Source organism: Pelodiscus sinensis, chromosome 1, assembly GCF_052426305.1.
Source record: "Pelodiscus sinensis isolate ZL-2025 chromosome 1, ASM5242630v1, whole genome shotgun sequence".
Taxonomy (NCBI): domain Eukaryota; kingdom Metazoa; phylum Chordata; order Testudines; family Trionychidae; genus Pelodiscus; species Pelodiscus sinensis.
The window spans coordinates 188,305,244-188,330,658 of NC_143052.1; the positions used below are offsets into that span (position 1 = coordinate 188,305,244).

The 25,415-nt window shown below is 45.2% G+C and overlaps 1 protein-coding gene across 1 annotated transcript in view; it reads left to right on the forward strand.

Moving 5' to 3' along the window:
• Nucleotides 1-2,473: 2,473 nt before the first annotated feature.
• Nucleotides 2,474-25,415, forward strand: part of IFNAR1 (interferon alpha and beta receptor subunit 1) — a 42,908-nt gene continuing 19,966 nt past the window's right edge. Inside the window, exons 1-6 of the mRNA XM_075910979.2 lie at nucleotides 2,474-2,615; nucleotides 9,930-10,053; nucleotides 13,035-13,240; nucleotides 17,257-17,414; nucleotides 20,637-20,784; nucleotides 24,009-24,111. Coding sequence (XP_075767094.2) covers nucleotides 2,546-2,615; nucleotides 9,930-10,053; nucleotides 13,035-13,240; nucleotides 17,257-17,414; nucleotides 20,637-20,784; nucleotides 24,009-24,111 — 809 coding nt within the window. The 5' untranslated portion in view covers nucleotides 2,474-2,545. The remainder of the gene's footprint in view (nucleotides 2,616-9,929; nucleotides 10,054-13,034; nucleotides 13,241-17,256; nucleotides 17,415-20,636; nucleotides 20,785-24,008; nucleotides 24,112-25,415) is intronic.

Consider the following 25,415-nt stretch of genomic DNA (forward strand, 5'->3'; position numbering starts at 1 on the left):
TCCCCATCTCCTTGCCAGCACCCACTCCCACGGGCTCAGCAACAGCCACAACAGCCCTTCTTCTGGCCAGCTCCCCGTCCCACAGTGGGCTCAGTGCCAGCTCTGACAACTCCCAACACCATCCTCTATCCTCCCCCATGGATTTAGCACTGATTTTGGCAACTCCCACCCCCATCTCCCGGCCACCACCATGCCCCCCTCCGCAGACTCTGTGCCCAGCCATTGCTCACCAGGTGGCAGTGAGTGGTGCAAGAATGGTCTGAAGGACACCAGGACACCTACACCGAAGGAGCTGGGAGCAGAAGTGCAGCCAAAGGCAGGAGGAAAGTAGTGATTTCCCCTTCAAAGTGCTGCTTCTCTCCAGCCAGCAGCACAACTGCCTTCTGCTCTCCAGCTCTGCACCACTTACCACTCATGCTGCCACTTGTTGCACTGAGGCACAGGTGAGCTTCTCTGTCCTGTGCCAGATTGCTAACTCCCTCAGACTGGATGGACCAGATGCCATTTCAGCAAATAGCATCGAGTCCATCTGATGTAGGAGAGTTGACAACCCTGTCCCGCACACCATCTGCCCCTGCAGTTCCCCATCCCCATGGAGTGGCCGTTCCTACTGCAGAGGTGGTACTTGGCTGTGTACGGCACCAGCACAGAAAGGGACAGCCCTGTCAGGATTATGAGGCATCTCACCACTATCTACCTGCCTGTAGTGTGCGGAATTCCTGTCTGTGCCTGTGTGCATCAAATCCCTAAAAACACCAGCATTGCCTTCCTGGCCTTGCTGTCTCTGTACAGGTAGTGATAGTCACACACCAAACCCTACTTGCTTGTGCAAGAAACCCCTATTGGAAAAAGCACAGGTGCTCTGATAGCCATTCTGCGAATGGCCATCAGAGCTTTCTTGCACAAGGGCGGCCATGGCAGTGTGGACGCTTTCTTGTGCAAAAACGCATGGCAGTGTGGACACGCTCTTGTGCAAGAACTTTTTGCAGAAGATCTCTTCTGCAAAAAGTTCTTGCGCAAGAAGCCTGCAGCGTAGACATAGCCTTAGTGCCGTGTTCACCAACCAGTCAATCGCGATCGACTGGTCGATCCCGAGGCCTCAACCAGTCGATCACAAGGCGTTCTGGGCCTCCCATTTCCCCCCATCCCCAAGAAGCCCCACTACATACCTCGAACAACAATGGAGGTAGTGGCAGCTTCCCGCGGGGCAGACAGAAGTCCTACAGCTGTGCATCACTTTCGGAGGTTTGGGAAATGTGCTGGCTGCTTCCTTGCCCTAGCTCCCTGGCATTCTGGGAACTTACTGGGTAAGTCCCCAGAGGCGGGTGATGGGACTTTCCTTTCTCTGTGGGAGGGGGGAGTCAGGCCCGGAGGGGGCACGCAGCAGAGGCATTCTGACACATCCAATAGGAGGGAAACATTTCTCAACACAATTCAGCATCCTCATTCTCTGTTAAAAACATTAACATATTTTTTAAAATAAATTAGGTGCATTGCAAATCTCTTCTTAACTAAAACACAATCCAATGCAGTAAAATAGTATCAGTTAAGAGACACATTAAGTTCTTTAGGACAAGGAGCATCTTTTTGTTGGCACTAGCCCCAGAATAATTAGGCTCTTACCAAATTCACAGTCATTTTGGTCCATTGCACAGTCATAGGATTTTAAAAATTGCAAATTTCATGATTTAAATCTGAAATGTCATGGTATTTTAATTGTAGGGGTCCTAACCCAAAAAGGAGGTATCACAACCTGGCACGTACAAGCCCCTTATTTCTTCGCTTCTGCTAGCAAGCTATGTACTGCTTGCTGGCTACCCAGCTCTGAAGGAGTGCAGTGCAGCAGTAAGTATAATTCCACCCTTCTCTCCCCCAACTCCCTTTTGGGCCAGGTTCCCCCATTTTGAGAAATGCTATAAAGGCAGGAAAAAGGCCAGATTCAAGGGGAGAGGGGACCAGGTTTCACTGTTCATGATGCATTATTCATAACCATGAATTTAGCAAGACCCAAGGTGCAAGGAAATGGAAGGAGCAGCTTTTCCTCCTTCCCCCCAAAAACTAATTTATGCGCTTACAGTAACTACTGAGCGGGGCTTGCAATAAAACACCTCGTGCTCGCGATCTCGGCCAATCTATCTACCCCCATGTTACTGGGAGCTGGTCCCAGCGCAGACTGAGGACAGGGCACTGCGCTGAGTTCCGTGCAGTCCCAGAAACGGGCCCCACCACGCCCGTTGTCACGCTGCCCGTGGGCAGGAACCACAAACACAAACTCAGGGGAGAACGCAGCAGCGGTCCCTAGACGAGACGTCACTCCCCACGCCGCCCCCGCTCGCTCTCGCTCTCGCTCCTCGCGGGTTTCTGGGAAGACAAGCGGTTTCTCCGAAGCCGGGAAGCGCATGCGCGCTGCGGCCCCGGGGGCGGGGCGGGGCGGGTGCCGCGAGGCTGTTTTCCGTTGAAGTCTGTTATCCCGTGAGCCGGGCCCGGCGCTGAGACGCGCAGCCGGTGACAGCAGCGCCCCGGACGCCAGAGCCCCCGCGGGAGGATGGCGCCGCCAGCAGATCTGTGGGCGCCGCCGCTGCTGCTGCTGCTGGTGACAGCTGCCCTCGGCGCAAGTAAGCGCGGCGGCGTGGCCGGGGGGCGGGCAGGGGCCCTTCCGGGGGCGCGGGGCCTGCCCCGGCCGCTCTGTGCCCGCCGTGCGGGGCTGCGGGTCCAGCCCTGGAGTCGCCGCCGCCTGTTGAGCGGGGCCTGTGTGTGCCGCGACCCGGCCCGCCAGCCAGCGCCGCCCCCAGAGCGGCGGGGAAGGGGAGGGGGGACAGGGCGGTCCGGCCCCGGCTGCGCGGTGTCCGCCTGAAGCTGGATCCAGCCGGGGCTCGGCCCAGTTAGCGGTTAGAGGGGGGCGCTTAGACCCCAGTAACCCCTCCCCCCGCCCCCTCCGGCGCTCAGCATTAGAGCGGCCTTCGTGGGATGTGGAAGCTGAATCGGCCCTGCCCACAGTATGGGATGGATCAGCACAGCCACTGCCCACGTTCCGTCGCTTGTGTGCGGCCTGGGCGCTGACTCCTCTGGGGCACCCCGGGGAATAACTGGTGGGTGCTGAGCAGTGCCAAACCTAGGGAGTCCGGGGCCTGGGACAGTGTGCCCCTGTCCCCTCTGCCTCCTCTTTGTCCACACTCCATCCCTTCTCCGAAGCCCCTGCCCTCTCTCTCCAGTTTTGGTCCCCAGAGCAATGCCAGGAGTAGGGATGTTCAATCCCTAGTCAAGAACTGTCAGGGTGGAATGGAATGAGACAAGCTGGGGACAGGTCTCTTGCTGCTGCTGGCACTAGGCTTTCCACTAACTCTCTAGGCTGTCTTAGAACCCACACCCCACAAAGCATGGGGCAGTTGCCCCAGTCTGTCCTATGTGCTGAGCACCCACTGGCACCTTCTCCCTCACCCGCCAGCCTTTTGCACCTGCCGCAATCAGCTGTTTCATGGTGTGCATGAGAGGCGGGAGGAAAGGGTAAATAGACAGTGTGCTGGTGGGAGGGGATAGAACAGAGTAGGAAAACGTGGAGCAGGGACAGGACGATGAAGTCTTGGACACAGCTGGGGATTGAGCATCCTCTGGCACATTGAAGAGTCAGTGTCTGTGGATGCAGATCTTCAGTGAGAGTGCTTCTATAGATTGCTATGTCTACACTGACACTGTGTTGGTCCTAATTACATCGACTGTGACTAATGTGCTCAGGGCAGTGCTGTTACTATATTAGCATAGATGCGGCCCACAGCCATTTGTGGCCCACGGTGTAGTTTGGGTTTATGTGAGGCTCAACAAGTGACCCATGGGTGGGACCTTTTGAACATGGCTTCCAATGGGAGCATGCTCCACAAGGGTGAATTAATATGATGATCTTCTTTTGATATGCATTTTAGCAGTTAAATTTCTGGACTGTCATTGCTCATTAAAAGTGCTGTCATATGCACAGAAATCGGGTAAATATTTCATTTTATTAATATAGGCAGAACTGACTTAAATGGGGTCTGCATGTTGTGTAGTCTTGCATTAATCTTTGTATTCATGCCCATCAATGTGAAGGAAGCTATTTGCATATATATTTGCAAGTATCTGCAACCACACTTAGTTGTGGCCCTCCGCATGCGCTGTGAGTATTATTGTGGCCCCTGGGGTTTCTGGAATTGAGTAGCCCTGGCGTAGAGAGTGTTGTGAGTCAGTTCATTTTTTAAATCCAAGGGAAATCAGAACACAGCAGAGGGAGACTTAACCACTTTCTTATTTTACTGTAAGCTGTAATCAGTTAAAACAAGCCCATTTGTTTTGCAACTTCTACAAAACCACATTACAGATCCAAGCACTGCAATAACTGTAACTACTGAGCAAGTTGTAACACAAGCATCAGGCTATGCAGACTCCTCCACAGAGAGGCACTTAGGTACCCTTTTAAAAAAAAATAACAACAAAGAAAAACTCTGTAGTCATATGAGTAGATGCAATAATCTTTACAACTATTTTCAGTCTGATCCTCAAACATAAGGTAACTTTAGATGAGAAAATAGTTTCTTGTGATTATCTGAAGTTTCTTTTCCCTGATATGTTAATCTGACTGAAATGATTTCATGTGAAATAACCAAATGGTGTGTGAGTGTGCAAGAGGGGAATGCTTGTCATGGAAATTAAGGATTTATTTGAGGTGAACTCAGGGGAGTATGGCTTGGGAACATTTTATGTGTACAAATGGAGTGAGAAGTGGCAGTTCCTTTGAAGTCAAAAGGATATTGTCATCTTTAAAATGACACGTCTGTCTGTAGGTGGCATAAAACTCCACTTACAAGTTACTCCCAAAGATTACTAAGTAAAAAGTCAGTCAGCATTTTTTTTCTATTTAGCTCTGCATTTGACAGCACTACTGATTCTCTTGGATAGCCAGCTAGCTTGCACTGCTGCGAACAATGACATATATCAGTGGTAGGCAACCTATGGCCCGAGAACCATATGTGGCTCATTGGGGTTCTATGTGAGGCCCCAAGACATGAGCAAAGTTGCTAGATTCTACTGGTTTCAATCTGTCATTTTTTCGTACTGGTATTATAAAAGTGACATGACACATGAAGTGAGGTGTATGCTGATTGCATACAACATGACTGTAAAAGCTGTGCACTCCTGCATTGGGATGTTAACTTTCCATCAACTATTCTATTAGTCAATAAGAACTTGTACAAGAATCGGGGGCTCTTGTACGTTTCAAATCAGAATCACCCGCATGGAGGCTAGGCTTTGTGGTAAAGGCAGCAAAGGGGGCAGGAAGTGACTAGTCAACTAGTGTGTTGGCTATCCAATAAGCGTTTGCTTAGTAGTTGTGGCCCTCGGCATGTGCTGTGAGCATCATTGCGTTTATCGGATAGTCGATTAGTCGCTTACATCCCTACTCCTGCATTCAAACAAAGAACTGCTATGATTTAGTCAGTACACCTTGCAAATTCAAAGTATGCAAGCGAAGTTAGCAAAACTACTCCATCCCAGGATGTTATGCTTATAAGAAGCATATGGAATATTTTTCAGGGTGATAAGGCAACACGCCGCATTTATTGACAATATAACAAAGTAGCATATGCATTTACTCACACATACACTCATCCTGCAGATGAATAGTTACCAGTATGTTGCTCGGCCCAATCTATTGACCAGATAGGAGCCGGGTTCATGTCAGTACGGACTGATGCCCCTCCTCATCTTGATCTTAGCAGGATAGAACCAGAAGAATCAGATACCCAATCCTTTATAGGACTTTCCTTCCATGCAAGTCTATGCATTTTGCCTTATCAGGCCTTAGTCAGTCATTCAGCTTCACAATCAGTCTTCCTAGGACATGTGCTTATTGATAAGAAGTTGTCACAGTCATCTGGTATCAGTAAGCTGACAACCCCTCCTGGGTGTTGTCTTTCTGGCAAAAGTTATGATTGGTTCCCTATCAAGTGGTGCTTGCCTCTAGCTTCAGCGCTCATCAGTCTGCCTGGGTAGTCTGTGTCTTTTGAGTTGTTTACTTAGTTGATAATTATTTGGTGCTTCAGAGTCCTTCAGAGTCCTTCCGAAGCACCTCTGACCATTTGAGCAGGCAGAGGCCTGTACGCTTCTCTCTCCTCAAACATTCTCTCTCTCATTCACGCAAACAATACATTTAAGGCTACGTCTACACTGGCCCCTTTTCCGAAAGGGGCATGCTAATTTTACAGGTCGTAATAGGGAAATCTGTGGGGGATTTAAATATCCCCCGCGGCATTTAAATAAAAATGTCCGCCGCTTTTTTCCGGCTTTTAGAAAAGCCGGAAAAGAGCATCTACACTGGCCCCGATCCTCCGGAAAAAAGCCCTTTTCCGGAGGATCTCTTATTCCTACTTTTTTCCGGAGGATCGGGGCCAGTGTAGATGCTCTTTTCCGGCTTTTCTAAAAGCCGGAAAAAAGCGGCGGACATTTTTATTTAAATGCCGCGGGGGATATTTAAATCCCCCACGGATTTCCCTATTACGACCTGTAAAATTAGCATTCCCCTTTCGGAAAAGGGGCCAGTGTAGACGTAGCCTTACAGAATTGCAGCATGGAACAAAGAGGTACTACTAAATAACTTTGTTAAAAGTTACAAAGTCTTTCAACATTAAACTTCTTTCTATCTACTACAAGGCCTTACTAACACTAACATCACTATATATTACAATATTCCATCCCTTTACTTTAACATGCTAACATCAAACAAAGATGAAGCTAAGATAACAAAGCTGCCTGGCCCTCTGTGACGCCTACATCTTGAATTTAAGTTTAATCCAATCCTTTTGCTAAAACATACCTTTTATTATAACTGACTTATTAGTTATAAAATTCCATTCCAGTGCTACAAGGAGACTGTCTTGGTTGCGACAATATGAGATGAAGAGGGGCAAAGTGGCCTGTTCAATAGCTTAGGTTGCCCATCACTGACATATATGCTCAACTTCACACCATAATGGCTTGTCCACAGTGGCAATTTACTGCGCTGTAACTTTCTTGCTCAAGGGTGTGAAAAAACACCCAAAGTCTATTAAGTTACAGCTCTGTAAAGCACCAGTGTAAACAAATGCTCAGAGCTCCTAACTACTCTTCTTGTGAAGGTGGTTTACCTAGTAGGGATGTTAAGCATACAATTCATTGATCATGTAATCAACAACATTTTTGACGACTAATCAATAGGGGATTGCATTGCAAGCACTCAGTCCCAGCTCATACTGGGTCCCGTTAACTACCCCTGTTGCGAGCTGCACTAAATGAATTTTAGGAACCAGTGCCAGGACCCAGCATGACCTTGGACTGAGCCAGCCAGCCTTCTAAAAAAATGTACTTAAAGAGCTGCAGGGGTAGGGAGAGAGAACACTTACAGCTACATGCAAACCAATAAGCACCTGCTTATTGTTTAATCATTTAATAGACTACTTAGCTAGGTGATTAACTGGTAAGCAAAAGCTATAGACTAAACGCATTGACCTCTCTCTCTGGCAAGTAAATTTTTTAGCAGGCTGTCCAGCAGCCCAGCTCAGTCCTGGCTTACACTGGGTCCAGGGCCCTGATGCATTTAAATTGTATTAGGAGCCAGGCAGGCAGCTCAGCTCTGTTCCAGCTCATGCCAGGTCCAGGAGCTCAGACCCTCCCTAGATGGGGGCTGCTGCCACCTGTGGCTGCTGCCTCTGAAACAGAGACAGCAGCACAGAGTGGCAGGGGGCTCCTCAGGAGTAAGGACAGAGCATACTGGCTGCTGGCCCCACCCTTAGGGGCTATAGAATAGTTGATTAACTGATAAGAATTCATGAAGTTACTCAACTATTCAATTAACCCATAGCTAACATCTCTAATCCCTATTACCTAGTTTGAACATTGGGACAATTCTTTCCCAGCACTTTTGCCATGATCGCACTGCCACATTAAAGTGCTATGGCATTAGGGCTTTAAACTTGAATATGTAGACAAAACTTGAGTATCTAGTAGGGATGTTGGAGTTTAACTGATAAGTTGATGCCTATCAGTTAAACTCTGTCCACCAGCCAGCTCTGTAGGAGCAGGGCCAGGAGGAGCTACCACCCTACTCCTGGAGAGCCAGCTGCAGAGCCTGCAGTAAATCCTCCTTGGGAGTGGGGCCGGCAGCCCCTGCCAACCTGGCTCCTGGGGAGGAGGCTTCACTTATTTAAGCTTTATACTGCAGAGTCCATAGCACAGTGAACGCTAAGACTTTTGACAGTTACACTGTTTTTTTAACTGACTTTTTACATCCCTAGTATCCAGTAGAGTTGTGAATTCCGTGGATCTACTTGTGCATAATAAGTATGTGTATAAATGTTTACAAGATTTGGGGGTTTGGTCAGTTTCACCCTAGCTTTAAAAAAATCTCCCAATAATCCCTGAGGCCATATTCCTCCGGGACTGGGTGCCATGGAAAGAGAGGACAGGCACTTTTTACAAAATTGAGTTGGTGTGATTTTGTGTACATACAGAGATCTGCTGACGAACAAAGGAGCCATTTTTACACACAATTCTTCAGGGTAGAAACACTTCAATTTAATCTGTTTTCAAAGCAAAACTTACTTAATCAACTATGCAGTTATTTCCTGACATCTGAAAATTGAAGCATTTTACTGGAAATCCTCAGCTTCCTTTGTTTTGACAGGGTGGTATATTCTTGTGCCATGCATGCTTTTCATTATAGAATTAGGTAACCTTTCCTTCCAGTTCTTAAAAGAATATTTTATTTAAGTTGCTGTTTGAAGGTGTGATGCATACAAAAATGAAACTTTGCACATTTAATTTCCTTTATCTCCTATGTGTACACAATAACTGTGTCTTTCTGTGACCTGCCACCATGTTCCTGTCTTCAAAATAACAAAAAAATCTGTTGAAGGCCAATTCCTTTTTCCCCACCAGCCTTCTTAAATAAAAAGATGCAAAGGATTAGTCCATCTTTCAACTTTGGACCATCTGTCTTCTCTCTGCTCACTCTTGTTCGTGTCTTGATGCATATTCACCCTTTTCTCTCCAAGCTTTTTATGGAGATTTACCAGCACCACTATTGAGCCAAGAGCAAATGTTGGTTTTCTGCAATGGAGTCCTATGGTCATATTGTGTGGAGAAGTCTTTCTGGTTATTCTATCTCAGGGTGTGTCTAGACTACAGGATTTATTTGGGAAAAAAGTGGCCTTTTTTTCGGGGGGAAGGGGGAACTTCCCCTATGTCTAGACTGCTGCCGCATTCTTTCAAAATTAAATCGAAAACAAGGCTTTTTTTTCAACTTCAGTAAACCTCATTTTATGAGGAAGAACACCTTTTTTTGAAAGTGTACTGCCTCGGTGCTCTCTTTTGAAAAAGCAGCTCGCTTTTTTGAAAGAAGTGGCTGCAGTCTAGACGCTCTCTTTCGACAGAGGCTTGTAGTCTAGACGTAGCCTCAGAGTATATTGCAATAGGGGGAAAAGTCATGCATGTTCTGGGTTCACTTCACAGCTGTGAAATGGTAGAAAGCAACAGAGGTGATCTAGAGCTTGTGGCAGAGATCCAAAGTGTTGAAAGCTGGCATTGCACTTGCTTTTTAAATATTTTGGCTGATGTGCATTGAGAATCAGCATATTCTTCTAAGTACTAGGTCTTAAAACTCTGTACAAAAAAGAGAAAAAAATTTGAATCCAAGTTGTAGAGGAGAAATTTCTCTTTACATAGCTAAAGGAAGCCATGAATTATCTTATTTGAATAGGCTTAAGTACTTTAACTGTACTAAACTTGATACTCTATCTTAATTTTGAACATGTAAAGATTACTGTTGTGGAACAGATGTCACATATCCTTAAACTTTGTGTACAATAATATTTTTCCCCCAACCTCTTCCTATCTCTTCCCTTCTTCCTACCCCAACATTTTTGTAGGCCAAATGAATCTTACAAGTCCTCAGAATGTTCAAGTTGATATTATAAACACAAATTTCACTCTAAGATGGACCTGGAATAGTGAGAATGACTTCAGTGTAACGTTTTCAGCTCAGTATCAACGGTAAGTTCACTATTTTACTGTGTGAGCCAAAATTATTTGACATTTATTTCAAGAGAAGGTAATGGGATGGAGGGGGAGAAGGGGACAAAACACAACCCCTTCTCCCCATGGTAGGTTTAATGATATAAAAATTGCATAAGAGCATGTTGCTTAGCTAAACAAAGAGATGTTTTTATTAGGGATGTTAAAGGTTAACTGGTTACCTGGTAAGCGTTAAGCTTAGGTGTGCTGAAAAGCTTACCGTGTAACCAGTTGAACGGCCAGCCGTGCCAAGCTGGAACAGCCCTGGATGAGTCCAGATGGCATCTTACGGGCAGTAGGCAGGCCCCTGCCTGTGTCAGGCCCCCAGCCCCAGCTGTGCCAGAGCAGCCCAGGCAGTCAATAGAGCCCTGGCTGCTCCAGAGTTGTTCTGAGCGTGGCAGCAGGACCTCAGTCCATGCCAAGGTGGGTCAATGAGATCCTGTGCTGGGGCAACCAGGAGGCACCCAGGCCAGAGAGATCCAGTCCTTAGCTGTCCTGGGTAAGCCAACAGGACCCTGGACTCAGATGCATTGGAGTGACAGGCAGGACCCCAGCCATACCGAAGTGGAGCAGGTAGAGACCTGGTCTCTCTGGGCCGTCAGGCAGGACCTGCCTGCCAATAGTTAACCGGTTAAATGGTGTAATTTCATCCATTTAACTACAGGCAGTCCCCGACTTACGTGGATCCGACTTATGTCGGATCCCTAGATACGAACGGGTGAGGCAACTCCCGCACATGCGCAGCAGCATTCCCGGGGCTCGCTCACCTGCGTCCTAGGATCCTCCTCCTCCTCGGGCCGGCTCCGACTGGGGTCCCGCAGAGCTGCCGGGCAGAGGAAAAGTGCCTCCCCACGCCCGCTGCCCCCCCCCCCACCGCCCTGCCAGCAACAGGCTGCCCCCTCCCCTGAGCAACAGGCTGCTGAACAGACAAAAGCAGCCTCTCTGCCCCTCCTCCCCTCTATACATGCCGGGCTCCCGGAGCGCAGCAGCTGTCCCCAGGGCTCACTCACCTGGGTCCTAGAATCCACCCCTCCTCCTCTTCGGCTGGCTCCAACTGGCCTCTGCCTGCAGCAGCTGGCCACAGGGACAGGGATCCCGCAGAGCTGCCGGGCAGAGGAAAAGTGCCTCCCCACGCCCGCTGCCGCCCCCCCCCACGCGCAGCCTCGCATCCTGCACACCTTCCCCCTCCCCCCCTGCCAGCAACAGGCTGCCCCCTCCCCTGAGCAACAGGCTGCCGAACAGCAGACAAAAGCAGCCTCTCCGCCCCTCCTCCCCCTATACATGCTGGGCTCCCTGGGCAAACAAAGACTCCACCAAAACAAACAAAGTGCTGGCCTCATTGTGTTAGCAAAAAAAGGACCCTCCTCCTAGAACCCTGGGTGGTGTGTGGAAATAAAGCTATTAGCTCAAAGCATGGTGCAGAGCTGTTTGGTATTTGATGAGTTACTCCTTTAGTCCTGAGTTTGTCACAGGGACAGAAATAGATGTGAAATCTTCTGAACAGGGGAACAGACAGCAAAACAAACATTAGAGGGGTGTTAACCTTTCCCTATGCTATCCAAAACTAAAAATAATGTTTGGCTAGAGTTTCCCCTACAATATGTACCAGTTCCGACTTACATACAAATTCAACTTAAGAACAAACCTACAGTCCCTATCTTGTACGTAACCCGGGGACTGCCGTATATTAATAGTTGTTTACATCCTTAGTTTGGACCATTCTTTTCATTACTGTGTGTAGTTTGAACATGTTACCACATTTTAATACCTAAAATCTCAAACTGTTTTTGGTTAACAAGAGTTTCAAAACATTGATATTTGAAGAGGTGCTAATCTTCTATAAATTGCATAGCTTTGAGAATTGTGGGCCTTCTAGCAATGCATTCTTATACCAAGGCTCCCAAAGCATGAGTCACTAAATGTGGAAATCCACAAGCATTTTAGTGGCATAGCAGATGTTGTCCCTTAGTCACAGTGGTCTTTCAGTTGGTTAAAAATTGCAGTCCAGTCTACTCGGCTGATTTAAAACATACTTCCAGATAGGTTAGGAGATAATTCTGACATGGTTGTATTTATAGTGAACACAAGCTCTCCCACTAACATAGTGCTGTGCACATTATCATTTATTTTTTTCAAATCCCTGAGCAACATAAGGACACTGATTTATGGTGGTACTTTGTGTTTGGGAATAAATATGTGTCTGAAAATTCAGGCCTAAACTGATGTATGCCTACAAAGCAACAGTGAAATAGCTTCTGAAGATCATATAATTGCCGTGGAAATGTTCCTCAATATTGGCATGCGTATTATTTGTGAGACTACATTGAGTAGTAACATTGCATACTGAAAAAGACACATGTAACAACCATATTTATGGAAGCTTTGAGAACAATATCTTATATTATTAGAAACACACATCACTAATCAAAGTTTGTCTCCAGAATTGGGAAAAAAAAAAAGACTCAGAATGTTCCCCAGCATAGAACTCTGATTAATGAGTCATGGTCTTTATAAATACAGAATGAGAAACACATGCTTGTTTGCCTTTGGTTTACAGACTTTGGTTACTGCTATTCATGCTTATTTTCAGTTAGCTCCTTCCCCCCCTTCCCCTTTGTTCTTTCTAATGTGGTGCTATTTCTCATTAGCCTTTTCTCAACCAATAAATGCGCAAACTTGTCTGGCTTAGTAGTAACTCCTTAATTGACTTTTTTCTCTTAAATCTTAAGTATTCGAACATGAAGATTTTGTGTGCTTCTCTTTTTTGAGGAGGGGGAAGATGGCTTCAAAATACAGGTTTATTTCAGAAACCTGTAACATTCTACTAAAAACAAAATCTAATGGTTATAAAAGGGAATCAACAACTTTAATTGTTATTTCTCAGTTTCCTAGCTTTTTTTCTTCTTTTAATGTTTACATTTTATCTTTAATCACCGATAGAAAACTTTTTTTTCTTGCAGACTATTTGAGGATTATGAGGAGGCAGTAATAGAAGAAACAGACTGGAAAGAGATGTCTGGCTGTCAAAATGTCACTGTCATGGAATGTGACTTTTCCTCTGCAATGACAGATTATTTATATTCCTATAATGTGCGTGTAAGAGCTGAACAGGGGGAAGAAAAATCTCCATGGTCTACTACTTTATTCTTTACACCCTATTTAAAAGGTATGAAATACACATATACTTAGTACAATATTAAACATGTTTAAAATGTTTAATAACAAACGCAATCTGTTATTAAACATTTTCATTTTACTGGGTATGTCTACACAGCAAAATTATTTTGAAATAACAGCCCTTATTTCGAAATAACTTTCCTAGCGTCTACACAGCCAAACTGCTATTTCGAAATAGCAGAGCGCTTATTTTTAATTTGGTAAACCTCATGCTACGAGGAATAACGCCAAATTCGAAATAGCTATTTCAAAATAAGTGCTGTGTAGACACTTATTTTGAAATAGGGGGCCTCCAGCCTTCCCAGGGTGCCCTGGTGGCCACTCCAGCCTCAACCAAGAACACTCCTTTCCCCCCTCCCCGGAGCCCTTAAAGTGGTAGACTCTGGCTATAGTGCCTGTGCCAGCTCCAAGCCTGCCAGCCCAGAGCCAGCAGTCACTGCCCCGGACCAAGTGGCCCCAAAACATGAGCCAGCAAGCCACTGGCAGCCAGCCGTCCACCGCTCCCCAGGAGCAGTCTGCCAGCTCCCAGGAGCCTGCCAAGGCCCAGAGAAGGCAGGCCCCTTCCTGGTCCAGGGAAGAGATCATGGACTTTATTCAGGTTTGGAGGGGATGCCTCCAACGTCCATGATCTCCGCACTTGACAGAGGAACATGGCCATCTATGTCAGGATAGCTGCTAGCCTGGCCACCAAAGGCCGCATGCAAACCCAGGAGCAGGTTTGCATGAAAATCAAGTTGATTTGGCGAGACCCCTGAGCGTTCCCTCCCGCTTCTTCCCCTTGTTTTCCCCCTCTCCTCTCCCACCCTCGCTCCTTCCCTCTCCCACCTCCTTTCCCCAGTCTCACCAGAGTTTCATTTCCCCATCCCCCCCAGTTTTGTTAAATAAAGAGAGTTTGTGTTTATGAAAAAAACGTGTATTTTATTTTACATCAGGAAGGGGACGGGATGGGGGGTAAGTGGAAGGACTTGAGGGAGGAATGAGGCACAAGCCCCCAGTGTGGCAGACTAGGGAGACTGTTAGTGCTCCTCAAAGTGGAAGCTGTCCTGCAGGGCCTCCTGGATACTGACAGCCCCCTGATGGACCTCCCGGATAGCAGCCTGCAGAAAGTGCAGCCAGGCTCGCAGCAACGCATCCACAAGAAGCACCAGAGTGCCCAGGGGCAGCTCTGGCTCCATGTTGCAGAGTGCTGTGGTTTCCCGAGTGAGGGCAACCAGAGCACACAGAGACAAAATGCTTTGCTGTCCCTCATTGAGGTAGGCAAGTAAGCAAGGAAACCTGAGAACTGGCTGTCCGGGATGTGGGGGGAAGGCATTCCCTTTAAGCACAGACCTCAGAGAGCCTCAGACAACAGCCACACAAAGTAACTCCTGACCTGATGCCCTGCCAGACCTGGTTCCATCCAGCCTTAAATGTGATTCAGCGTCCACTCAGTGTGGACGCACTATTTCGAAATGGCAAAACGCTATTTCAAAATTCATTTTGTACAGACACGTTATTTTGAAATAAGCTATTTTGAATTAACTATTTTGAAATAGCTTATTTCTAAATAACACTGTAGTGTAGACATATACCTTCTGTTGCAGCACAATATAAAATACAGTGTAACGATTTGTATTGCCTTATTATTGGCTCTGCTGTTTTCTAGAGCAACTGCCTTTTTATGCTTTTAGTAATGCTATTTATACAGTAACTTTCATAAGACCTTGTCCAAATACAGGTTGTGCTGTTCTAAATATACTTGACTAAAGCAGTGCAAACCCCTTCCTACCCTCCATCCCAACTCACTTTTCCCCCTCTCCCACCCCCATTTGCATGAAGTTGCTATAGGTTCGACCTCCAAGGGTTCTGGACTGGGAGACCTAACGAGGGAAGTCCTGTACCACTGGTCCCGCAGCTGTCCCCCTTGCCAGCTCTGCTTCAGGCCAGACACTCTTACCTCTGACTCAGCTGGGTGGCTGGCCAGGCCAGCCACTAGCCCCCTACTGCCAGCCCTGGCTAGGGTTGCTGCAGACACCCAGCTCCGCTGTCTATGGGCTCAGTCTGTGCTCCCAGGGAGGTGGGAACTATGCGGCCTCCCCACACCCTACTCCCCCATACCTCCCCAATCCAAGAGTCCTTCAGTCCCCTCACTCCGAGTTCTCACAAGTCACGCAGCCTCCTCCCTGGTATTCTGAGGAGGCGGTATCTGCAAGGTGCACAGCCTTCCTGCACCCACAGCTCCTTCACGCACACCCTTGGTTGAGACCCAATACCCTCAGCCAGCTCACTCATACCCCCCAAAGCTGGGACCTTGTACCCCCAGCCTCTTCACTCACCACCCTGCTGAGTCCTCGCACCCCCAGCCCTCTCACTCACCCCCTCTGCTGAGACACTGCACCCTTGCATACCCCCTCCACTGAGACCCCACACTCCTAGCCTAATCCTGTCCCTTCCCCTCGGCCAAACACCTACCCCCAGAGAGAGGGGCGTTGATGAGTGTAGCAAGCAGGGGGCACAGCCCCCTAGTTGTTTTTTAAAACAATCACATCCCTAAGTGAAATTTATACCAGTATAAGACCTATGGAGCCCAGTCCTGAGATTAAGTGTTCGTGTACAAACAAAATTAAATATGCTAGTATAATTAAAGTTAGCATAGTCTCCTAATGTTAATGTAATTCTACCACTATTAAGATGTCTTTATTCTTGTACATGGAGTGGAAGATGCTATACTGGTATAAGCTGCCTTTATGCCTGTGCCTATAGTAGGGCATTATACTGTTTTATTGTTTCAGTAGAAAACCACATCCCTAATTGAAATAGGTAATTTGAACAAAAATTGTAGACCATGTAAGGGATGTTAAGATGCAATTAGTAAAGTAATTGTGTAACCACTGATTATTTCAGTAGTTATATGCAGGCGCCAGTGGCTCCCACCTGTTGCCCTGTGCTGCTGCCTCTGTATTGGAGGCAGCAACATGGGGAGCGGTAGGTGACTCCCCAAACTGGTACGCTTGGGGAGCCTGTTTAAAAGCTGCCTCCCGCCTGCCTTCCTTCCCTATTATGCATGTTAACCAATGAGCCCAGGCTCATTGATTAACTGTGTATACGGCTACACTTTCTCATCCCTCACCTACCTGTTCTTGCTACTGTCTTGCTGTCCTTTCTTTGCCCTTGAGTTTTCCTAATCTTAACAACCCAGAGCCACCTCTTGAACATTTTTAATCCTTGTGATGGGGGGGAGGGAGGACTGCAATATGAATATCCTCTGGATTGTATATACAGTGGGAGACTTTTGAAAGGTATAAGGATGGTAAAATCCTACTTGTGATTTGAAAATTTCACCCATAATGGCATATTTTCCAAACTTTACAATGTTATATCACTGTATAAAATTGATCTTCCCAACTTTTGACTCTGCAGAGCTCCAGTGGTGAAGTGGTGTGATGTAGGGCCTTTTCTTTGTGTGTGTTTTTACATCATGATTTTCTATGGTGGCCATCTCTATTCTGTACCCATACCAATTAATGTAATCTTCACATTAAGGAAGAGGTAGAATGCTCCAGATAAGGAATTAGCTGTACTCTAAAGTACCATATGTGTCATTGCCACTGTGCCCCTGTGCTGATGCTGGCAAATGTGTATTTGAGAAGCTAAAGTTCTAGCAGTCCTATTTTCTATTAATTTATCACCAACTATAGCCTATATACAGCTGGATCCTTTAATAGCGGGTTGGTAATTTGGGACTGGGCTTTTTTAAAATAAGCCTTTCTTGTGACTTATTCCACAAATGTATATAACTTTTCATTACAGAATGAGGAAGTTACTGTAATATTGTTACAGCCAATATTATTTTAACTGTCTTCTGTCCCAGATAACGCTTGGAGTTTTAGTTATGCTGTTAGATTCTATTTGAACAACTTAAAATTAAATACTGTAGGCAATTCCTTGTAGTTTACTTGTTCAAACGTGTAACTTTTGGTCTTTCAACAAAGTGTTGTGCTTAATGACATTGTTTAATTTTTGCAGCTAAAATTGGTCCTCCAGGAGTGCACCTGAAATCTATCAATGGAGTGGTGGAAATCAACATTTCCTCTCCAGAGGAAAATCTGAGCAGAAGAATGTGGACATCTGATATAATTTTTACCTATAATGCTGTATTTTGGGAAAACTCATCAAATGCAGAGGTATGATAGTGATTGATTTTCTAAGTTAAGTTTAAAATATTGTTTGATTTACTTCAATTGCTGAATCACTTCCTAGAATGAAATCTTATTTTTTTTAAAATTATTTTATGTATATATTGTATCCTAATTTCTGATCTGTAGCTTGGTCCATTCACTGTTGTAAGGGTCTTGTTAAGGGCCTTGATTTACTAGACTGTAGTACATCTCTAGCTCAAAGTTTTGGATTGGATGCTCATGTTGTTAAGCTGGTCAATGCTTAGTTTCTTAAGAACATACTGGTCCTATTAGGTTAGACCAGGGGTGTCCAAACTTTTTTCAAAGAGGGCCAGATTTGATGAAGTGAACATGCGTGAGGGCCGACCATTTTGCCTGACATTCTTTGAACCATTAAAATTGAATGCAAATTAACTATTTTATGCAAATTTTATTGCAAATGGCATACTTTTCATTTTGTCTCATGGATGACAAATCTAAACAGGTGTTAAATCACTCTGCCTTTCATATCTGAAGGCCAGATGAAAAAAAAAATCCAGGAAGCTGAAATATATGTCAGGAACATTGTAAAGTACATGACATATTATTGGTAATAAAGGTTGTCTGTCAACTTTTAAGTTCAAAAAATATGAACAGGAACATAACACCAAGTATACATGTTGTGTCCAAATATATTTATAACTGATTTAGACCAACTGACATTAACTGAGATTTTACAATGTATTCATCTCAATATATATGGATTCGTTGGGGGCCATAAAAGATAGATATTGCCAAATTACCCGGGGGGCCGTATTAAACCGGAACACGGGCCGCAATTGGCCCGCGGGCCGGACTTTGGACATGCCTGGGTTAGACCAATGATCCCTCTAGCACAGTATCCTGTCTTCCGATAATGACAGTGGCTGGTGCCTCAGTGGGAGTGAACAGGCAATTTATTTTTTGATCCATCCTGTTGTCCACTTTCTGCTTCTGGCAAACAGAGGCTAGCACAATCAGAGCATGTGTTATAGCCATTCATAGACTTATCCTCCATGGACAAACCCTCTTACAGTTTTGGCTTTCATGGGTTATTATAATTCTGTGAAGAAGTATTTCCTTTTGTTCATTGGATGACCCCCTAGTTCTTGTATTATGTGAAGAAGTGAATAAGGAAATATTTCCTATCAGACTTACCTGGAGTTGCTTAGGTCCTTCTGGGCAGGGGCCTGGTGGTGGGGGGATGCAGGACTCAGGGCAGGGCATTGGAGATGTGGAGGAGGGGGAGTGCAGGAGGTTCAAGCTGTGAGTTGAGGGTTGGGGATAGGAGAGGCTCAGGTTGGGGAGGGGATTTTCTTTCCCTCCCCCCAGATCTCCCCTTTCTGCCAAGGGCATGCTCTTTCTCCCTGATGTTGCCAACCTTCCCTCACCCCCCGCTGCCGGGGTGTTTTCTCTCTTACCAGTATGTCTCCCTGCCTCCACACTGTGGCCAAAGGAGGAACGAGTTTGGGGTAGGGGAGCTACTTACCTGTTGTGCTGGCAGGCAAGATTGTGGCACTCCTGCCCTGCTGGCCACTCCCTTGGTAGTATGGCTCCCTGCAGTAGACACTGTCATTATCATGTCCCCATGAACAGCAGCTCCTCCCTTTGCATGTAATGGAAAACAGTCTGTTTCCTGGGGCACAACCAAACCCTGACCTTACTTTAAGTTAGGAGAAGAGTTGGTGTGCGTGCGTACACACGCGCGCACACACTCTCTCTCTCTTTTACGCTTTCTGGAAATTGAAGTACACTGTATCCCCTGGATCCCCCTTGTCTACATGCTCGTTGACATCCTCAAAGAACAGTGAAGATTAGTAAGGCATGATTTCCCTTTGTAGACAGCATGGTGACTTTTTTCTCCAACAAATTATGTTCATCTATCTGTCTGACAATTCTATTTTTTCCTATCATTTCAACTAATTTGACTGGTACCGGTGTTAGACTTACTGGTCTGTAATTGCCAGGATCACCTCTAGAGCCCTTTTTAAAGATTGGCATCATATTAGCTATCTTCTAGTCTTTTGGTATGGAAGATGATTTAAAGGATAGATTACAAACCACAGTAGTACCTCAATTTCATATTTGAGTTCTTTCAGAACTCTTGAGCGGGTTATGCCATATGGGCTGTGTCTAGGCTGCAGGGTTTTTTCGAAAAAAGTAGCCTTTTTAAAAAAAAAAAAAACTTCACCTGCGTCTAGACTACAGCTGCGTTCTTTCGAAATTAAATCGAAAGAACGCGGCTTTTCTTTCGACAGCGTATTCCTCATTTCATATTCATTCATGAGGAGGAATGCCTTTTTTCTAAAGTGCTTTTTCAAAAAAAGGCTTTCTTGAATGCAAACAGGGTTTTTTTGAAAGAGAGCATCCAGACAGGCTTGCTTTTTTCGAAAGTACTGCTTGCAGTCTAGACGTTCTTTTTCGAAAGAGGCTGTTTCGAAAGTATCTTTCGAAAAAGCCTCTTTCAAAAGAGGCTTGCAGTCTAGATGTAGCCCTGGTCCAAGTGACTTGTTCCTACTTAGTTTAACACCCTCTGGCAATTTTTGTTTTGTGGATTTTTTTGCATATCAGTGTTAGTTTCATTGATAACTTTGTAGTGTAGACATACCCTACTTGTCTCAGCTAAATAAAATGTGGAAGAAATTGTTTAGTATAAATTGTTAACATGTTTCAAGGGACCATTCAAGGTGAAGTGACCTATTAAAAGGCCTCCAGTAATGGGGGAAAGAAAGGCAGAGGGCAGGTGGCTGGAAATTTGTTAGTAGCTTGTTTTAATAAGCCATACAAATCTGTGTCCTTCATTTGTAGTGTCTAGCAAAGTTATGAATTTAAGTTTCCAGCCTCATCATTGAAGGTAACGTGCAGGTTTTCTTTGAAAATGAGGACTGAGGTCAGATACAGAGTGATTGTTTTGAAGTGTTCACCATAGGCAAGAGAGGGTTTTCTATTTCATCACTTTCTTGTGAGAATTCATTCAAGAGTGTAGCAATCGTCTGGCTTAACCTACATAGTTGTCCGGGTATTTAGTGCACTTTAGATGAGTTACACTATGGGGATATTAGTATAAATGAAATATTACCTTATTCTTAATATTGGAATGTTTCCAAATGTCATGTGCTGCAGAAGTCAAGTGATTCTTCAGGACAGTAACACTTTTTGTCTCAGGACAACTCCCTTAATATGTTATTTACAGCTATTTATATATTTCAGCCAAAAAGCAGAACTCTTGAGCGCAGAAATAAAATATATGATCTTGCACCAAGGACTACGTACTGTCTGAAGGTTCAAGCTCGCATAACTTCTGAAAGAAAAGTAGGTTCCTTCAGTCCAGTGTACTGCATTAAAACTACAGATAAAGGTAAGAAGGAAAAATCCTTCCAGTAATCAAATCCTAGAACCAGCTTGACCGGCTTGAAAATCCATTGCTCAAAAGTAGTAAAGTTGTGCAAAATTACCAGGCTTTCAACTGATTTCCATGTACCCTTGGTAATCTGAACATCAGTTATCCAAACTCTATTTTATCGATAGCTTAATATCTTCCATCATATACTCTGAGGCTTTTGATCGGATAAGGAATTATTTGTTATCCAAATGAATGCACTGTCCACCATTACATTTAGATTATCATGGGTCTATTTTGTTCCTAGGTGCAAATACAAATATTCCTGTATTTAGTGAGTTTGGTTTAGAATAAAACTTTGTTCCGTTCCTGTAAGATACTGTTTTGCATCTGTGGAAAAACTCAAGCGTTGGGTTGAAATGAATGATTTTGCAAAAATAACTTGCTATTTTTGCCTGAAACCTGAAATTTTTTTTTTTTTTTTTTTTTTTTTTGTTCTAAGGCCCCAAAAAGTGATCTAGAATGTGTTTGCTTGCAGCTCATGAATTCATTTGCAAATTATTTTTACCCTTTGTCCAAATGACTTATTTTTCTAAAATAGATATTAAATAATTTTACACTCTTCATATTGTGTATGTAGGAATATAGTAATTTCAGCACTGAATTAGACTAGTGGTCCACCTGGTTCAGAATCCAGTCAGTGTGATCGGTCCCACATGATTCAGAAGAGGTAGAAGAAATCCTTTACGAGACAGTTATGGGATAACTTCCCCTGGGAAGGTTTCCCTTTTTTTTTTTTCCAGTAGTTGAGGCTGGTTTATCACTGAAACACTTGTTTAAAAGCTTCAAGTAACAACTGAAACCCAAATAAATATATTTTTCATGCACTACCCAGTAAACACCTAAAGCGGGAATAGAACATTATCCAAATCTGCTACCTTAAAGCAGAAACAAGTATGAGTTTTAAAAAAAAATCTCCATGCCAATGCTCTAATCCAGGGGTCTCCAAACTTTTCTGCCCAAGGGCCGCATTAACTATCAAACAGCAGTTCGGGGGCCGACTACACACTTGAGGTCCAAATAAAAAACAATCAAAACATGGATGTTGTTTTTAATTATTTATTTAATATTATTTTATTCAGTTATTATTTAATAACACATTGATACACTACACATGAACACCTGTATTAGTGTGAATGGTGAAATTGTTTCCTGGATGCCAAAATAGAGCCCAGCCCACTAGTGACCTCATGAGAGAGCTAGCCAATAGGATAAGAACGCACTGGCCAATAGGGAGCAATTGTCCACGCCAAGTCCCAACCCCTCTTGCTGTGAGGGACGCGCAGAGCCCGGGCTCGGCTGTCGGTCCGCAGGGCGTGTGGCCGTCCGTTGGCGGCTCCGATCCCCCGCACCCCCAGCCGGGGAGTCTCGCTGTCCAGGGCAAGGGCTGCGCGGGTCCAGAGTCCCTCCTCCGTCCCGCTGGCTCCTCCGGCTTCCCTCTCCTGGCTGCCTGCCCAAAAGAAAGTGAGTGCCGGCCGTCCCTGTCCTTCCGGCCCCTCCCCCTTTTGAGCCGGCACACACGGGGCGTGCCGCTCACCCTGGCGTCCCTGCCCCTTCTCCTCCTGGGTCCTGCCGCCTTCCTCGCCTGCCGCGCCTGCGGCTGTGCGCCCTCGCTCCCCTCCCCATGGGCTTTCCCCTGGGCTCCGCTGCGCTGCGCCGCTCGGCGCTTCTCCGGGGGAGGGGCTGTCAGTGTGGGGAGTTTCTTCCCCGTCACAGTCTCCACGGGCCGGATGAGAGGGCCTCGCGGGCCGCATCCGGCCCGCGGGCCGTAGTTTGGAGACCCCTGCTCTAATCCAGTGGAATTTGCAGGAAACATCTCCATCTGATTTGGAGCTTACTGAATAAATAAAATTCAACATATATTGATGAATGCTGCTTAGATTCTGATTCTTAGGGGAGAGACCAAGAAATGATATTTATTTAGTGAGCTATCTTCACAAGAAGAATTTATAATGCGGTTATCTAATTTGGAATTTCAGGAGGGTTAATTCCCCCCCCCCCCCTTTCTTGCAGAGAGTACCATGGTGAGGTTCAGCTGTATATGGCGCATGTTTTGCAGCTAGTAAACTGATTAGATTATCAGCATTACTCTGTGGTACATCTAATAAACTTCTTTACAACTGACAAACTATCATTCAAAAAAGTACAATGAAACCTTTAATGACTAGAGTGCTGGATTTGATTTTATGTTCTATACTTCCACCAGAGTGCCTTAATACCCCTGTGTGAATATTGAAGTTAATGAACAGCACAGTTTCATGTAGCACCAAGATTTTCCTTAACTGGTATCCCATCCAAGTACAGACTAAGTTCTACCCTGCCAGTTGAAAAAGTCAACTGGCTGTCCTGTGTGGGGTTTCTTACTATAGGCCAGCGGTTCCTAACCTTTTCCAGATGGGGACCCATTTTGACAATTTAGGAAGACTTGGTGACCCAAGGCAATTCCAAAATGTGGAGAGGAGTGGGGGCAGAGCCACCTGGGGAGATACTTCACGACCCTTTTGAAATGTAATGGCGACCCATATTTGGGTCCCAACCCATAAGTTGGGAAAACCCTCCTCTAGATTAATAGTTGACAGTGGAATTCATGATTTTGCTATGAGTTGTCCCCGAGGCTGGAATCCCAAACTACTACTTAGATGGTTAATGTAAAATATATTTATTGCTAACCTCAGTTTCCATTTACACTTTGCTTAAAGTGAATTCTGTTGTTCCAGATTCTTTACTTTTGTATAAGCTAAGTTTTGCACAAGGGTAAAATCCCTAAGATTGGGATAAGGCGACGAAGAGAACATCATAAGTTGCATCATAGCAGCATTGTTTATCTGCAGATCTTCCAGAATACGAAACTTGTAAATTTGTATTCATATACTTTTTTACAGACAGATTTTCACTGGCACTGACTTCTTTGCATATGTTCCCTATTCTAATGTTCTGGGCTGTCTGATAGTCTCTCTTGATTTTAAAAAATGATATTTTCCTACAGAGCCCTCTGAGAGCTATATACCCTGCTGACTTAATCAGCTGTGTGTACCCACTGCTATGATGACAAATCAAATATTTTTAAATTCTATTCAAACAGTTATTTAAAATATACTGTACAGATTTGGAGAAAAATAAGTGTACATGACTTAAGACTTTTTGGTGACAATCGTGAGTTTTGTTTTTTCTTTGAATTTTAGCATATCCAATAAATCTGGAAATTCATGCTTTGAACATGAAGTTTCTTCTAACCTGGGATAATTTATATGATCAAAACGTCAGCTTTACAGTACAGCAACTCATGTAAGTTAAATAATTTTTAAAGTTTTACTGCTTAAGTAGACTTTAAACATGACCATTTTAAATTGCTGTCTATTAGATCTCTGAAGCTTAAGTATTCTTCTTCAAGTGATTGCTCATGTCTATTCCATGTAGGTGTGTGCATGCTGCATGCACGTATCATCAGAAGATTTTCCCTTAGCAGTACCCATCGGGACAGCAGGGAAGCCCCCTGGAGTGGCACCAATATATCAACTAATATATACCTCTGCTGGCCCTCCACCTCTTTAGTTCCTTCTTACTGCTTGCAACAATGGACAATTGTTGGAATGTACTTTGCTCTTGCTCTGCAAGTGTCTCTTAGCAGTTGGTCTTAGTCGTTTAAAAGCTTCAGGGGGTAGCCGAGTTAGCCTATACAGGGTAAACTTAAAAAACACCAAATAATCTGGTAGCACTTTAAAAGACTAACAAAATATGTAGATGGTGTCATGAGCTTTCGTGGGCACAGCCCACTTCTTCAGATGACCAGAGTGTTGGATGTCCAGAACTAAAATAAATAGGGGAGAAGGAAAAAAATGGGAGGGGAGGGGGGAACAAGAAGAGACAGTGGGTATAAAAATATCAGGGGGAAAGCCAAGCTGGAATGTAACAGGAAAAACAAATAGTCTATAAGCACCTAAAGCCTGGATTGTCAAAGGGGGCACATAAGAACCATTAGTAGGCAATTAGAGAGGAAGAGTACTAATACCAGATACTATACAGACAAAGAACCATTGGCACCTTCATTGTTTGGTAGATTGATATTGTTTTAGTACTCTACAGGCATCTGAGCAGTGGCCATTCTGGACTCTTGGCGCCTATCACGAGGGCCAGGGTTTGGGTCCCTCTGGGCTGTAGTCAGCCTACTCGGGACCCAGGGCACCCTCCCCGGCAACCTCACTAACCCATTCCTTGATGTCAGGGCAGTCTTTCCCTTGGGAGCAAGACTTGCCTGGGCCATCCGTAGAGAGGGGCCCATCTGCTCTTCAACCCCCTACTGTGGCCTCATGGGTGGCTTCTCAGGTCCCATTGCAGGCACCTGACTAGGAGATTGTGGGCATGAAGGGGTTGCTGTCCTCCTCATCCGACGAGGCTCTTGGCAGCGCCCTCCCATCCATGCCAGCTATGGACTTTAGGTCTCATCAGGACCTCCTCCATCGCCTGGCTCAGCGTCTGTAGGTGATTCAGGATGAGCGTGAGAGGACTTGAACCTAACGTCAACGTCCTCCAATCCAACATCCCTACCAGAGAGGCCTTGCCAATTAACAAAAATCATGAAGACCCTCTGG